The sequence below is a fragment of the Buceros rhinoceros genome, unplaced genomic scaffold (genome assembly GCF_000710305.1).
Source record: "Buceros rhinoceros silvestris isolate BGI_N320 unplaced genomic scaffold, ASM71030v1 scaffold8033, whole genome shotgun sequence".
NCBI classification, from domain to species: domain Eukaryota; kingdom Metazoa; phylum Chordata; class Aves; order Bucerotiformes; family Bucerotidae; genus Buceros; species Buceros rhinoceros.
Window position 1 is genome coordinate 27,026 of NW_010404148.1, and position 16,398 is coordinate 43,423.

Here is a 16,398-nt window from a genome sequence, read left to right on the forward strand (position 1 = left end):
TTCCCTACAGGTGGCAATGGTATGGATTCTCTAACGAAGAAAACAAGGCAAGATGGATCAGAAGTTACTGAAAGACGTAAGAAAATTTTTTAATTTCATGTCACTCACCAAAAATCCCTGTTTTGTAGGGGACTGAACACTGAACAGAGGTCCAGAACTAAATTCTGCACCTGCTCCCAGACTCTCTGTTGAAGTCAGAATGGGCCAAGATCAGATATTTAGAGACATGTAGCATGATCTGATTATTTAACCACAGATGATTGCCCCGTGGTAAAATTTCTAGCCAGAAGTGCAGACATTTGGATTCTCCTCCCGCCTCTGATATCAATGTCCTTGCAAATTATCTTCAGATATCTTTTATGGCTGTGTGTAAAACAGAGGATAAGTTTCGTGCTGGCATTATGGGAATTAGCCAGGAGGAAGCTGGTAAGGGGTCTGACCATGGGCTTTGCTGTTAGAGCAATGGCTGTGGTTCTGTAGTGCCCAGAAGTAATACTTCCATGTTTTACGGGGATCTTGTAAAGAAAAAAAAATCTTTTGTGGCAGTGATGTTCTTAAGTTACTGTAGAGTTAGAAAGGCCTGTAAGCAAAAACAGTGTTGTGTGCTGAGACTGCAGCCCCCAGGCAGTGTGGTCTTAAGGGACTTTTAATGAGTCAGATCTTCTTTGAATAAGTCATGCTCTTCCATGGAGATTAAGTAGGACATTGATCTGGTTTGGCTATATTAACATGCCATTACTTCTGCACCCTTCTCTTTCCTCAGTTATTACAGAGACTGTAACTACAAGACTGACGTCCTTACCACCCAGTAAGTAATTGCCAGTCCTTACATTACTCCTGCTCAGTGTTCTGTGCCCTCCATGCTATCTGACTGCATTATTTCCATAAATCCCTGGTGCAGCAGGTCTCGGTGCGGAAAGACTTGCACTCAGAGAGAAGCTATTTTCAGCAATGCCTATCCCAAAATACTTCAGTAGAGGAGGAGTATGTGGGGAGCCATCTGAATATTGTCAGAAGCAAAGCTGCACAGTCTGCCAAGACTGATAGACCAGACTCTCCAAGGGTTGAAGCCCAAATATAGGGTCCCCTGTGGTCCCCCTTGGGGACAAGGGTCGAAAGTGATGGGTCTGCAGCCTCCGCTGCTGTGGCTGCAGTGTATTCCTGTGTCATCGCACCCAAGTGACAACAGTGAGGCCGTCTTTTTGGGTAGTATCAGATGTCACAAGTGATTTCTACCTCTGTAGGAAAGTACAAGTACCGAGTAGGGAAGACTTCTCCATGCTCCTTATTCCACTGTGTTCTTGGTTAGCTTGCTGCAGCTGGAAAGGAATTGCGCTGTCTTATTTATGATGAGGGTTAACAGGAGTACCCTTCCTGTGTGGAGCAAAACTTGAATACAAACTTGCTGGGTCTGTGGTGTGAATGCTTATCTGCTCTGCCAAGACACTTCTCTGCAGCTCTGATATCTCGCTAGACATGAAGCTGTACTTGTAATTGAGTGTGAGGACAGTCTTGCAGCATCCTTGCTCTTCTCATCTTTTACCCTGAGTGGATGTCTCATTTTGTGCTCATCTCTTCCAGAAGGAGGGAGCAGCAGTGGGCTTAAAACAGCATCCCACACTGGAGGGAGCGGAGTGGAAAAGAGGTCTTACACCCACAGCAGCAGCTATGTGACTTCAAGTAAGGAATGAAGAAATCACACAGTGAGGAAACAGAGAGCAAAGGCAGCAGAAATGGTCTGAGAAGAGATTCAGGGTAGGAAAGTAGGATGAGCCAGAGGCAAGGAAAACAGGATTTATGAGAGTAGAAGTGGCAAATATGCAAAGCAAAGGTATTCCTTACCTAAAACTGAGCATGAGGATGGGTGAGTAAATGGCAAAATTCCCATTTTCCACAAGGAAAACTTGTTTTCAGAACAACAACAAAAATTGCCATTCCCACTGTTGATAAGAATTCATTTGGAAACAAAATTTGCCTTTTTTCAGGATTTCCAGATCACAATATTCTGACCGTTTTTCTTCAGAAGACAGTTTTAATTAATCTTTTTGTGGATCTTGCTGATGTTAGAATAGTATTAAAGAATTTTCTAGAAAATATTTTCCTGTGTGTGTCCATATCCATGGCTTTAGCACTTTGGACAGTCTGCCAGATTTTTTGGATGTGCTAAATCAGTATGTGCTGTCTACTCCATAGAACCAGGGATTTTCTCTAACAGCATTCTTTGCCCAGCTGTTAGATTGTCACAGCAAAAGTTTATGACGAATAAACTTCCTAGCCAGGTTTTTGGCACACCCCTCTCTCTATCCCCAGAAGAACAGAAGATGTAAGCTTCCTTTAGAAAACATTCTCCATGCTCCAAAAGAGCTGACAAACCAAAGGGAGTGAAGTGCATTTTGGAAGCTCAGCAGAATTAGCCATACCCAATAGATCTGACAGACATCTCCATACCAATTCAAGGCCACAGCGTGGAATCACTTTGCCTCAGGGAAGGTGTGAAGTAGTTCTAGTGAAGATGTCAGTGTAATTGTCTGGACTGGCACCAGTCTGAGAACTGAACCCAGCCCTGCAAACTCAGATGACTGTGCTGGATTGCTCGCTTCCTTGTTACTTCTTTTAAGTGTGTGAAGAAAGATGAAAGAATCTGAACTTTAGAGGTAATGAGTTCTTAAAGTTTCACAGAGCATTTTCTGGTCTCTGCTTTCCCACTCAGCTTGCAGAATGCCTCTAACAGAGGCCTACTTGTCACAGTAGTTCTTTCTGCTGAATTAAGTGGAAAAGTTACAGAACAAAACAGAGGGAAATGTTGGCAAGAAAACACTCTGTTGATATCACGAGGGCACACTCTTTTTGCAGGGATGGGTCTCATTCATCCCCCTAGGCCAAAACCTGCTGTCATATATATAACTGATAAGATTTGTTTTGAAACCATGAAGATGACCAGTACTCCTCCCTGCACTGAATACTGAAGACAATCAACATTAGACCCAGATGTGGTTCTTGTCCATCTCTAGTTGTACCTAGTTGTGAGGTACAAATCCAAATTTGTCCAGCTCAGAAGGCAGTAACATAAAGCACTCATGACATCCAGGGTGTACATCCAGAGCATGCCTTCAATTTGCTGAAGGCATTTTGTTTCATCTCTAGGTGGAAGTGGTAGATTGAATTCATCATCATCCTCTGGCTACAGACAAACCCAGTCTCCCAGCTCAACTCTCACCAAATCACCTGGCTCAACATTTGAAAGAAAAACCTACGTCAACCGCCATGCAACATATGAAGGTATCACAGAACATGCCATAGAAAGGAGACAATGTGTAATGTACTCTGAGATCTCATTAATGCAGGATTGTCGCAAATAGTGCAAGAATCCCATTGTGGTTTTGCTAGGAAATAAAACATCAGGGACACATTCTAATGATTAGGTCCTATTTATAGTAATGACCATTCCTAAAAGAAGTTGTGGCATATTTTTGTTGAAAGACATTAGCAGCTCTTTCATGTAATCCTGAATAGCTTTTTTTTTTTTTTTTTTTTTTTAGGAAGGCCTTACCAAGACTGATGACCATCTTCAAGTTTAGCAACAATTTGAAATAAGAGGTTTGGTGTGGGCTGGTTTGTGCTTTTTTTTTTTTGTAATGGAAATGTTTGTTCCCACTGGGATTAGACAGTTACCAGGACGATATGTTTGGAACACTTTTTGTGATCTTCTGGAAAGTATTAATGAACACCTTTCTGTTCTTTTCAGGGAGCTCCAGCGCCAACTCTTCTCCTGAGTTTCCTAGAAGAGAGATTGGTATGTTCTTTTTAGAGCTATTCCTCTGAACATTATGGCAAGGTCACGTGAGTTGGTGACTACAGTGGCTTTTTGCACATTGCTGTGTCTTGCTCTACCTATGCTCCATCTGTATTGGGCAGCCAGCACAGCTCCGTGACTGCAGAGGAGTTATTTGGGATTTTCAGATCAGAGCTGGATCTCTAGCTGATGCTGTTCAAACAGAGGGTGCATACCATATAGCTGCTCCCCTGAACTGCCTTTGACAGTCCCCGTATGGCATAGGACACGGACAGGAGAACACAGCAGAAGAACACAGACATGGGATGCTTCATAACATTTCCTCCCCCTGCCCCACAAAGCTGGGAGAACAGCTCCAAGCAAGAGAGCCCAAACTCTTAGGATTTTGAGCCATTGCTGGATTACTTTTCCAGTAGCTCTCCTCTAGGCTTCACGTGGTGTATTTACACTGAACATTGTAAGCAGTATAAGCTTGCCCTGTCCAAACTCTGAGCTACCAATTTTACTTGGTAAAACTTAGTGAAACAAATGAGATCAGGTCACCTTTCTGGCTCAGAGACGAGGCAGGGTTTCACAGTGTCCAACCTTGATCGGTGAAGTAAACAGGCCTATAGCTTCCTTTAGGCTGTTGGAATGAGAGATCGCCATCTATGAACATTTATGTGTACAAAAAGAACAGCAGATCGTCCACAAATGCTACTGATTCTTTAAGTAACCTTATGGTCTGAAGAGGGCCTGGTAAAAATGCTAAGGTTCAATTCGCCCAGCTGTGCCCCAAGTAAAGAAGCTTGCTGTCTGAATCTGAGCTCTCTGAGCAAGATCTGTGTGTTCAGTTTCAGAGATATCACAGGCAGTAAAGTCTAATTTTGCTATTCTCTCCTTGCTATTCACAGCATCTGCTTCCACAAGAGGGAGAAGCCAAAGTCGAGGTGAGTGATACTGTTTTTTTAGAAGCCTGCTTTGTTTTCTTCAGTATGATTCAGGGTGCGTGAAATGGACCTATTCCTCAGCTGGAATCAACCAGTTTAAGTGTAGAGCAGTCAGATGAGGTACGTGAAATTTCACCACTGCAGATGCAAAACATTTATCTGTTTGCTTAAACAAGCTTGGTGTAAAAATTGACCCTAGTGAAGGTCATGGTTGTTTTCACTGTGTCAGAAAGAAGGATCTACTAAGGGACCTGGACATCTGGGAGCATAGGACGTAGTCTTGCCTGTTCGCTACCATAAACTCAGTCCACCCATGCTCTGCGACCTGCCTCTGACATATTTACAGTAATCGTATTCATGTTCCTCCCACTGCAATCTATCTTACAAATCATAAGGCCATACCTTGAAATGCTGGTGGTAAGGAGATGGTGAGGAAATTATGGACTTGCTGTGGTCTGTTAGCCAGCTCACTATAAAGCTCTGCATCGTTTAAATCATTCAGCAATTCTAATAATTTATTAACAACATTGGGGAAAGCAGGATTATATTGCTCTGTAAGAGTGTAATATCTGTTCCCAGCTACTTGAAAAGGAAACTATAATGTCTCTTTATCCAAGTTAATTCTACCAGTGGATATAAATCAAAGCATGCTCTTGCACACTCCTCCTGGAGAGTGTCACAGTTACCAATTATTCTACCTCAGATCTTCACAGTCTCCTCTAGCACACAACATACTTGAGCTCCCAGCAGAACTAGGCCATACATAATAAAACAGACACCAGAGAATCAGCTTCAGCTTCTCATATTACTTCAGAAAATAATTCCAATCCATCAGCTTTCCTGTGAATGACAAAGCTAGTGTTTCTTTTCTGGTATATTCACTGTCAAATTTCATCCCGAGGAGCACATATCACATGTCCTGGCTGGTCAGTTTGCTTGTGGAGAGCTAACTTAAAGGCTTGCCCCAGCCAAACCACATTAACTCTACAGTCTCTTGTGCTGGACAGTAAAAGTCAGTAATAAAATTGAATATCTGCTGAGAATGTTGGCTTAAAACTGGTCCGGTTACATTCAGTGAGCCAAAAGAAGTCAGCAGGTTGTAAGAGACTAAATCATTTAGCCCATTGTAGAGATGACAGTGTGAATTTCACCCAAGAAGCAGGAGGGAATTTTTTGATTTTAGTAAGCTTCTTTTGGCTCTCCAGATTTTTGTCCAGAAGGACAATAATAATTGTGATGAGGAAAAATATCAATGTGGTTAAGGACTGCATAATTAGGCCTTTGGTATGTCTGGCAGTTACAATGGTATTGATGTCAGGAGACACCCTCAGTGAGTAAAATACAGCTCTCTGAAATTTAAAGAAGCAAAATGTGACCCCAAAACAAAAAGTCTCCCAAACTGATTTACAGCCAGTTCACATGGGCCAGGAATGCTGCTCAGATCAAGCAACAAGACACAAAGGTACAACACAGACAGCAAGAAGGAAGGAATTATTTTCACCCTGAAGATTCATTCCATATTCATGATCTGCTTTTTCTCTTCCCAGAGAGTGAAATTCGAGTCCGACTGCAGAGCGCTTCTCCCTCTGGCAGATGTAAGTGCCATGGCTTTTATTCCAGAGAGCTCAGGTATAAGAGAGGGTGTTGCTGCTCTGGGTATGTCTGCAGTGTTTCTGGGACCCTGTCTTCATGGTGACGATAGCAGCACATAATTATTTTTTTCCTGTTAAGAACATTCATTTGTCTCCCCATTCTGAACAAGGAAGCACGCTGTGGGTTAGGCGGTGGTCTTGGAAGGATGTAGTAGTACTTAGTCCCAGAAATGAGTCCCTGAAGCTTCCTATGTGCCCTGAAGGCACCTTCAGAAGGTACAACTTCATAGAAAGTCACATGTAAAATCTGCTGGCAGGAAGTTTAGCAAGATTACACATCGATGAAACAATGGCTTTTGGGTGAGTCTGGATACTTGCTTTTCCTGCCAGGGACTGAATTGGATGATGTGAAACGTTTGCTGAAAGGAAGTCGATCGGCCAGCTGCAGCCCTACTCGATCACCATCAAGTACGCTCCCGATACCGAAAAAGGCTGTGGTAGAGACGAAGATGGTTACTGAGAGCTCTCAGTCAGGTACTTGGCAGAGGGTGGAGCCATTCCAAGCATTATTTGCCATAAAAATACCCAAGTGCTAAGAAAATGGTCTCTGTCCCAGGCAGTGGTGTATTTTTCTGTATTACAGAAAAAAGGTTAGAAAGCTGAAGCGTCGTCTAGATGTTGCTGTAACAAGATTTCAAGTGACTTGTCTAACTTCCATAAAAATAAGCCAGTTCCTACTGCTACCAGCTTTAATTCAAAGGTGCTTCTGGCAGAGACAAGAGCTCTGAGCAAACATGCCTTAGAATGATTTGATCTCTTATCTCCAAGCAAGATGGAGTTACCACTGAAGATAACACTTGGATCAGTGATTTATTGGCCACACCACATGCTCAGAGATCACTAGAATAATAATAGAATAATCACTTGATAATAATAGAAGTGGCACGTAAAATACTATAACCAGCTTTTGTTATTTATAAGCATCACCACAGTGCTTGAGGCAGTAGTATTCACATTCACTTCACTCTCCTCCACCAGTATCTAGGAACAGACAATGCCTTCTTTCTTGTACATGGTTCAAATCCTGCCTAAAACTGGGGATTTTAGTCCAATGCACTAGAAAACCATCATTTTCCCCATGGCCTGGGATGATTTGTCATCAGAATGGCAGACTGAAGTGGTTTATTCTGGTTTCATAGCATTTACAAGCAATGACATCTCTTGAAGGTGTTTTGTGAATGATCACGCTATCAGGTCAATCTCTGTTCCATTGGTTAAAATTCAGGTGGCTGTTATCAGTTGTCATTTAAGATCAGTTACATCATGTTAACCTGGAGTCTTTGTGTTGACTCCACAAGGGTAGCTGAAATTTAAAGCAGATGAAGTTCTTGGACATATGAACCTGCATCGCAAGCTAAGCCACGGGCCTGGTCTCACTGAAAACCACTTCTTTGTTTTTTTTACAGTGTCGGGGACGTATGATACAACTGTGTTGAACACCACCCTCCCTTCATACATGTGGTCCTCCACCCTGCCTGCTGGGTCTTCCCTTGGTGCCTACCATAACAGCTCTTCCTTGATCAATGCTATGTCTCATTCTGCAGGATCAGGTATGGTCCCTGGACCACCCAGCCTTGAAGGCTGTAACTTCATACTGAAACTGAGTCAACAGCAGTGCTTTTCTTTGCCCAGCAAGAAGAAATAAAATGATGGAAGAATCAGGATGGCAGGGGATATGCTTGAATTTTCTCCGGTTTTCTGTAACTTGGTGGTCTCTGCTTCTCCAGTGACTGTATTTGAAAAATTTTCTTTGTGAGAATCTATTGTCCTGACTGCCTGATCTGTTCACTAAACTTTGTTGATAGCTTTATCAATGAGGTCAGGCTCACTTTCCCTAATTTTAGACTCTAGTTAACATTGGATTACCATGGCCCACTGCAAGAATGCAGGGCCTAACCTTTCAGTCCTCATACACTAAAGATGTCATCAATCAGTGTTGAGTGTCCTTATGCCTTGTAAGGCCCACTTCTAAATGCCAGGGATGCTGCAGAGACAAACCACAGGAAGCCTTATGATAGTATACTGTTAAAAGCTTTGCTTTCTCGCACTGTCTCATGATTGCAACTTACCTGATGTAGAATTTTCTCCCCTTTGTCGGTTCGGAGAAAGACTGGTTTGGTGTCACAATTTTCAGGATTTTTCTTCTGTACAATTATTGTGCATTTTCACTAACTCGATTTTCAAGGGACTCGGACTTTTAATCTCTGTGCCACTGACATTTGTACTGGATTTCTGATTCCAAAGAAGTAATAACTTTCCACTTCCTCTTTTTGCAGTTTTTGGTGTTCCAAATAACATGGCTCCCAGCAATCATACTCTGAACGCAGGCCTGAGCAATTCCTCTACAGGTCAGATATTTCTCTTCTTCCCTTACCTCTTTCACAGCACCGCAGTCCTGGCAAACACGTACAATGAAATAATACCTATATCAATCTGTTTCTCTTTTATTCCTTATCTCAACGTCAGCAGCTTGCCCCGCTTATTCTTTGGTTAAGGTGATTTATTTTAAGTTGGCCTTGTATAGCTGGTGTTAGCTCCTAACTATTTTTGTCTGGGAGGCAGGGCATTTTTCAATGAGAATAATTCACCTTTTGAAAGGCACCTGTTAGGCCAGCCTTTTTCTTCCCTAGAACAACTCAGGGTAATGGTAATTAAAAAATAAACTCCTGCGTCCTAATCCATAAATGCTCCTTTGTCAGTTTTCTCTGTAATTTCCCTTTTCTTCACCTGGGTTATGGCTTCTGGAAGACTCTTTTCAGTGTCTGTGAACCACTTCTCTTCCTTTCACCATCAGGCACACTATGTCTACACAGCACAGTGCCATCATACAGGGTTTCTCACTGGGCCTGCAAAGAGACCAGGGTGTATGAGAGCAGTCTGTACACTGCACTGATATTGCCACACTGATTCTGGCACCAAAGGTGCCATTTTCCCAGACATTTGCTTCTCTCTGGACAGTGCTTTGACACATGCTATGTGCAGTTATCTCCTTAATTTCTCTGAGTCAGTCCAAGCCAGTTTTCTGAATTTTCCCAAGTGCTCCACCTGCAGAAATGTCCTTGCAACCATGAGAGTGTCCTTGCAATCTAACTTGAGATAATGCTTTAAAACGGTCACCATTGTTGTCCTGGGCCAATGATAACTTGATGATCAGCAAAATGATCTAAGGGAAAAATGTTTTGTACGGAAGATCTTTGAACAGAAGTGCCTAGGCCTGTGATACCTCCAGCTAGCTGGCCAAATTTCTTGGGAGAGGTCATTATTGTTATCGTTGGGTTTGATTTGGTTTTAGCCAGAATGCCACCTGCACTGCAGGACTCTGATAAACCCCATTGCAACTTTTTTCTTTGCAGCGTTTGGAGTTCAAAACAACCTGTCTCCAAGCTCTTCAAGCCTGACTCAGAATGCCACTGCAGCCTCCGCAGGTCAGCAACAATTTAAGCCTAGAGAAAGTGTGAAGTTCACCAATGAGTGCCGCCTTCTCCCACCCTTTCTATAGCGACTAGAAGGTTCATATTGACAGAGGCTCCTTCATTACCACCTTCTTCTGTGGGGCAGTATGGTGTGAGGGAGTATTGAGGAAGATTTCCTCTGCTTTGTATGTGCAGGAACAGCTCCCAGTGCCTATGTTAGCATTAGAGATTTGCTTGCTGGGGAAGCCCTTGCTTCTTTGAGTTGTCCTAGGTAACCTGAATGAAAAAATTTTTTTTAAATGGTGTGTAGCCCAAGGCTGATGTGTGCAGATGTCTTGTTATCCTTCATCTCTTTCATCCTCGAATTTCTTCATTGCAGCGTATGGGATAAAGAACACTTCTCAGAGTAACACCATGGCAAGTACTGGTGTGTCTGCCTCAGCAGGTGAGTGTGCCGTTCACCGTTGTTTAAGTGTAGCTTGTGATAAAAATGAGCTGGAGGTTCAGCCAGCTGAGTGACGCTAACAGCTGCCTCCTCAGGAGCATGACTGGTCATAGCCAAGTCTCCCACCAGTACGCTTCTTAAAAGAAAGTAAATGAGCCAGAAGCTAAGAATGAGCAAATGAGCTGGTCTCATTCAGATCATCCCCACTCTGTGGTAACTTGGATGATTTAATGGCAACTATTTCTGCTCTACTGGCAGGTAGCTGGATAGAAGATCATATGTGAAATGGTGCTTCATTTGAAGCCAAAATATTTGCAAGGTTGCTTTTAAACATCATTTTGTAGCAGTACCAGCCTCAACCACTCAAAAATCAAGGAATTGACTTACACATGATCAGATATATTTTTTTAATGAGAGAAGTTGAGGTTTTTCTACTGGTCTTTTGTCCTTGAATGGTTGGGATTCATCTTTTCTAGCTTTTTTCCACAACTCTGAGAGCTATAAATTAGTCTTATTTTTTGTGTAAGGGAAGCCAACTTTCTTTTGTAACCCATGAAATCCAAAAGATGAGGCTTAAAAGTAGATGTAAATACCACAGGAGTTACGATAACGTTTCTAATACAGATTTACTCCAGGTTTGTGTTAGAGTAATGGAATAATACCATTCTGGTTATCTTGGGTTTCAATGTTCTGTCAATTTGTGTGCAAAGTCAAGTTTGTACACAATTCCAGCCATACTTGATGCTGCCTGATGACAGAAGGGTGACCACACCGAAGTTTTTGAGCCTTATTTGGCCTGTGTGAAATCTCAGTAGTCTACAGTTCAATGCCTCGTGACCATGCCTGGCTCCCAAGGATATGGAGTGCTTTGTGCCTGACAGAGTAGGTCTGCTAGAAGTGCTCCTCAGCTTGAGCCGTGCTGGCTCTGATGACCCTTGAATGTTTCTCTCAGATCGAGTTTCTATCATTTTATAGTAAGTGTGTTTGAGAAGCAAAGAGGTCATTGAGCAGATCATTTCTATATATGATTGAATTCCAGATGCTCTCTATTTCTGGTAGCAGTTGCTCTCCTGCTAGTGAAATACACGTCTCTAAAGAAATCTAATGACACACACAGCTCTCCTCTTAGTTTCAGTGACCAGTGGGTCTCTTCCCAGATGTTCATAGTATCAGCAACCTCAATTACAACAGGACTACCTGCTTTAATGAGCAAAAGTGTTGTGCCTTGTAGTTATGACTCAGTGGCCCATAATCATCTTCTCTTTTCCATCCTTCACCAATATTTCAGGGGGAACCCTTCTGAGCTCCCAGGGAGATGACATTCTGCACAAAGACTGCAAGTTCCTGCTGCTGGAGAAGGAGAATGCCCCAGCAAAGAAGGAGATGGAGCTCTTGATCATGACAAAGGACAGTGGCAAAGTCTTTAGTGCCTCTACCACTGGGCTTAATGGAGGTAACTTCTCTTCTTCAGGACATGTGGATATGCTGAAGGCAGAGAAATGGACACTGGTCACAGCGGGAGTTCAGAGTTCACAACACTACACCTGACTCAAACCCCTGCAAGCCAAACAAGAAGCTCTGGCAGGCAGTTAGCCTGTAACCATGCCAGCTGCAGTCTAGGTCTAGCTTTTGCATTTGAAGCTCCAAAGTGTGCCTTGGAATATTTGACAAAGCTCAGGAGCTTTGAAAGCAGAAATCTAGATCTGGTTTGAACAGGCAGAACTATTATGTCTTCCCAATAAAAAACAAGTCTTTTGGCAATGAAAGAAGATAGGCCTGGTTGAACTTCTGGTGTTATGTTTTTAATTATATTTGGTTCCTGTTCAGGATCCTTTGCAGAAGACACCTTGAAGAAAGAGAAGCAGGGATTTTCCTCCTCTTATGCTACAGATACTGGCCTAAAATCAGATGCAAATGGTAAGAATTTTTCTCTGTGGAAATGTGATAGAACTTTCTCCTTCTTCCATTACTACCTTCCACTTGCAAGCCCATGCTCAAGTTTAATCATGCACAGAAAGACTGTCAAAACCTCCTCTTCTGTTAAAACAGGAGGACTGAAATCTGCGCCGACAAGGGACAAAGCAACTTATGCAGGTAAGTGATGCAATTCTGACTTTCATTGGCGGAACACCAAAGCACAATATACAAAAAGACAATTATAATTGAGTGACATGAGTGGCCTCTGTGCAGTGACATCAGAGGGAAGGGATGTCCAGGAGGCTGCTCTGTCTGTTATGAGCAGAGCACACACCAGAGAAATTGGTCCCAGTGATTTGGTTGTGGATGGCTGGGCGGTGGGGTGGTTTTTTGTTGCTGGAGAAGATCTAAGAGCTGACAGTACAGCTGTGTCCTGCTACCAGGACAGATTTATGGGGAGGGGAGGGCTCAAACAGACCGTGCTATTACTATCACTTACGGTTCAAAACTGTAATTCAAAAATTGACCCTGAGGGAATCATGTTTTTCAGCTGTTATTTTAAAATGCACCGGATGTTGTCCCCATTGGGAATGCTGTTCCCAGCTTCCCCAGGAACTAGAATTGCACCCACTGTGTGCAGAGTGGGGTGTAGCCCATTATATAATGGATCAGAGCTTGGTGTCCTTATTCTAAGAGATTCTTGACTCTGAAGTCAAGGAACTCTTCATTAACCAGGAGATTGCCCCTTCTCTCTTCCAGAAATACGAAATGGTGATGCAGGGGGTGCAATTGGGTCAGCACCATCCTGGTGTCCCTGTGGTTCCTGCTGCAGCTGGTGGAAGTGGCTCCTGGGTTTGCTTCTGGCCTGGTTGCTTCTCCTTGGATTGCTTTTTGGACTCATTGCTCTTGGTAAGAAAAAACCGAGGAACAAAAGGTTGAATGGGATAGAAAGACAAACAGAGCATGTAAACTGGCAAAAATACCAAGAACGAGAGGTACCAATCCAGACAACTGAGGAAGAGCACATTCAACTTGATGGTGAATGCCACTAAGATATTACAAATGGACAGAAAGAATGGATAAGGAACGGAAGTCTTTGATGAGGTGTTATGTATTCTTGGGGTGAGCAGAATAGGAAAACTCCTGAGATCTGAGGTCTTACTTCTCAGAGACTAGCAGATTCCAAATTTTATTTAAGCTTTGGATTTTATTTCAATTAAACTTTGGAGTTTATTTGAATTGCAGATATCCCTGCTAGGAAAAAAGATACAAAGAACAACCCTGCAAAACTCTGTGGCCATAGCTATCTGACAGTGTTCCTCTGTCCCTGCTGCTAGAAGTAGGTATTTCAGGTACGCATCTGTGGCATGGTGTTCCCTAGCATTTTACTTTAACCTTCCAGCGGACGAAGTGAGAAAGCTGAAATCTCGTGTGGAAAACCTCGAAAAAATCAATGGCGGTCTCCTGGCAATTAACCAAGGGAATTCAAAAATAGAAAAGGATGTTTCAAGAGTAGACTATCTTCATGGTATATCACCTTCCTCATCCTTCCCTTACGAAAATGAAGAGTCAGTCTGGCTGATGGTGAAGAGCAGGCTGAACAAGGAAATGGAACGAGGTGAGCAGAGTCAATGTCTGTGATGCTATGTGAGACCAGATTGTTTAAAGGGGAGCGGGAAGATTTGCTTACCCAAGGGCTTAAAGACCAGGACTTCTAGAGTGCAACGAAGTCTGACAATAACAGTGTCCTCACAGGCAGGCTGAAGCTTAGAGCACTGCCACTGACACTGGCAGTGCATCCTTTAAAGCCTGCAGAAAAAGGAGAAGAAAGGATGTTGTGGACCTGCCATCCTGTGCCAGGATGTATCATGCTTGGTGAAGCAAGTTTTTCATTTTGAAAGAGCTACAAAGAAAAATGAACCCACACCTTATTTCTCATGCTACTTGTCTTAGAAAGGGAAAGATGATTTAATTCTGTTTAGCAGATGATGGAAATAGGTTAAGAAGCCTACATTCCCCCAGCTTCAGAAGTTCATGGATTTGTGAAAGCACATTTGCTGAGGAAACTCTGCTTTCAGAGTCATGCTGTACTTGATAGTCCATGCTGCCTGCAGCTTCAAAATCCAAACAGAAGGATCCTTGTACATGAAGCAAGTAGCTATTCTGTTGTGTAATGCACTCTAACAGCCACTTCACTTCCTGTTACAGGCTACTTCCGAGGGGAGAGAGGAGAACCTGGTGAGAAAGGTACAGCCATATACTCCTCTTCCCCTGTCCTGTTCCTTGGCTTTGGCAATGCACGAGTGTGGGGTAGATGTTGCCACACGGGGCATTTGGCAGTGAGAAAGACAAATCTGGTTTATATTTCAACAAAAAGAATCATAAAATCATTTTGGTTGCAAAAGACCTTTAACATCATCGAGTCTAATCATTAACCTAACACAGCCAAGCCCACCACAAAACCGTGTCCCTCAGAACCACATCTACATGTCTTTTAAGTACCTTTAGGAATGGTGACTCAACCGCTTCCCTGGGAAACCTGTTCCAATGCTTTACAACCCTTTCTGTAAAGAAATTTTTCCTAATTTCCAATACAAAACTGCCCTGGCACAGCTTGAGGCCATTTCCAGTCATCCTATTGCTTGTTACTTGGGAGAAGAGACCAATCCCCACCTCTCTAGAACCTCCTTTCAGGTTGTTGTAGGGAGCGATAAGGTCTCCCCTGAGTCTCCTTTTCTCCAGGCTAAACAACACCAGTTCAGCTGCTCCTCACAGGACTTGTGCTCTAGACCCTTCTCCAGCTTCATTGCCCTTCTCTGGACACGCTCCAGCACCTCAGTGTCCTTCTGGTAGTGAGAGGCCCAAAACTGGACACGGTGCTCAAGGTGCAGCCTCACCAGTGCTGGGTGCAGGGAGACAATCACTTCCCTGCTCCTGCTGGAGTGTGAAGCTAGTTTGCCCTGTAAACTGTAGAGGGCCTGATCCTGTGCAGGACTAACACAGGAGGTCCAGTCTGGCGTTGTGCCCATGTGAAAGGACAGATGCTATTTTCCCTAGTGAGGTAGGCCTGGTCCTGCACTATTCAAGCGTGAAATGTCCCTGTTTACCCAGAACTCCTTCGTGTTTCACTGAATGTGGGAAAGCAACTAGAAAAACAGAATTAATAAGTAGCCATTGGAAATATCTCCAGGATCTCTCTTGATCTTATTCTTTTTTTCCTCTTTTCTCAGGTGACATGGGAATGCAAGGACCCAGAGGTGAGTCTGGAGTTACCTGCTTTCTCAGGCAGATTGACAGCCTGCCATAGGGTCTGGGAGCGAATGTTAGTCTGGAAGATAGACGGAGAAGCTGATAGATTCTGTAGTTCAGATATTGGCATGGTGGTTGGGCTTTTTACTCTTGTTCTGGGCAAAGACGAGTTTAGAGTTCATGGCAGAAGACATAACAGATCTCACACTGAATCTAGAAACTTATTTCTCGTGGATGAAAGTCATTCCTGAAGCCAAGCTCTACCCAGTTTAATTACAGAGTGCTTCAGAGGATATTGCATGGCGTGAATGATTCAATCCATTGCATAAGTACAAGGGGCCTAATGTGGCATTGCCTGGGACAGGAGAACTTGTAAACGTGCCAGGAACTTAAATTCCATTTTATGGCATGTGAGGGTCAGCCAAAGTGACAAACAGGGAAGACTTATTCCTTACTGACTGTCTGTCTCTTTCTCTCTGCAGGAGAACGAGGACTTCCTGGTGTCCCAGGTGGGCAGTAATACAATTCCCCTTTGAGGGAGGACATTTAGTGACATTACTATATGCAAGCACAAATTTTGCACTGCAGACCTAGCTCAAGGTTGTTCTCTGAAGAGTCAATATTTTCGCATAGGCTGAGTCACTTGACTAATACCTTGGTGCTGAGCTACAGATACAGCTCAGAGACTTGATTACAAGCAAGGTCTCAGCTTGACTTCCCTTACTTGAACACGCCTAATTTGGGGTAGTGAAGGTCCCAGCCTGCCTTTCAAAGTCCCACAGCTGCATGAGTACTTGGCCCGATTTCCTTCTGCTCTTACATGTATTGTGCTCTTCTAAAGAGAGACCTGTCCAAGTACCCGCATTCCAAGTAATATATTCTTCACCCCAGCTGATGGATCCCTCCAGGCTTCAGGCTCCTGTAATTTCCATGTTATACTTTCATGGAACCCAGACAAGGGTTCTGAACATTTGATGTGTTTTTCTTTCTAGGCATTCCT

The 16,398-nt window shown here is 43.3% G+C and overlaps 1 protein-coding gene across 1 annotated transcript in view; it reads left to right on the forward strand.

Annotated features, from left to right (window-relative positions):
* Positions 1–21: 21 nt before the first annotated feature.
* The window catches only part of COL17A1 (collagen, type XVII, alpha 1), a gene marked incomplete at its 3' end in the record, with an annotated part of 35,803 nt that continues 19,426 nt past the window's right edge, over positions 22–16,398 (forward strand). The window contains 20 exon segments of the mRNA XM_010133258.1: positions 22–76; positions 764–808; positions 1,582–1,680; positions 3,145–3,279; positions 3,746–3,793; positions 4,687–4,722; positions 6,270–6,317; positions 6,705–6,848; positions 7,781–7,924; positions 8,651–8,722; positions 9,728–9,799; positions 10,167–10,232; positions 11,521–11,685; positions 12,060–12,149; positions 12,282–12,326; positions 12,909–13,058; positions 13,552–13,767; positions 14,358–14,396; positions 15,380–15,406; positions 15,881–15,907. Of these exon segments, the coding sequence (XP_010131560.1) occupies positions 22–76; positions 764–808; positions 1,582–1,680; positions 3,145–3,279; positions 3,746–3,793; positions 4,687–4,722; positions 6,270–6,317; positions 6,705–6,848; positions 7,781–7,924; positions 8,651–8,722; positions 9,728–9,799; positions 10,167–10,232; positions 11,521–11,685; positions 12,060–12,149; positions 12,282–12,326; positions 12,909–13,058; positions 13,552–13,767; positions 14,358–14,396; positions 15,380–15,406; positions 15,881–15,907 (1,723 nt within the window).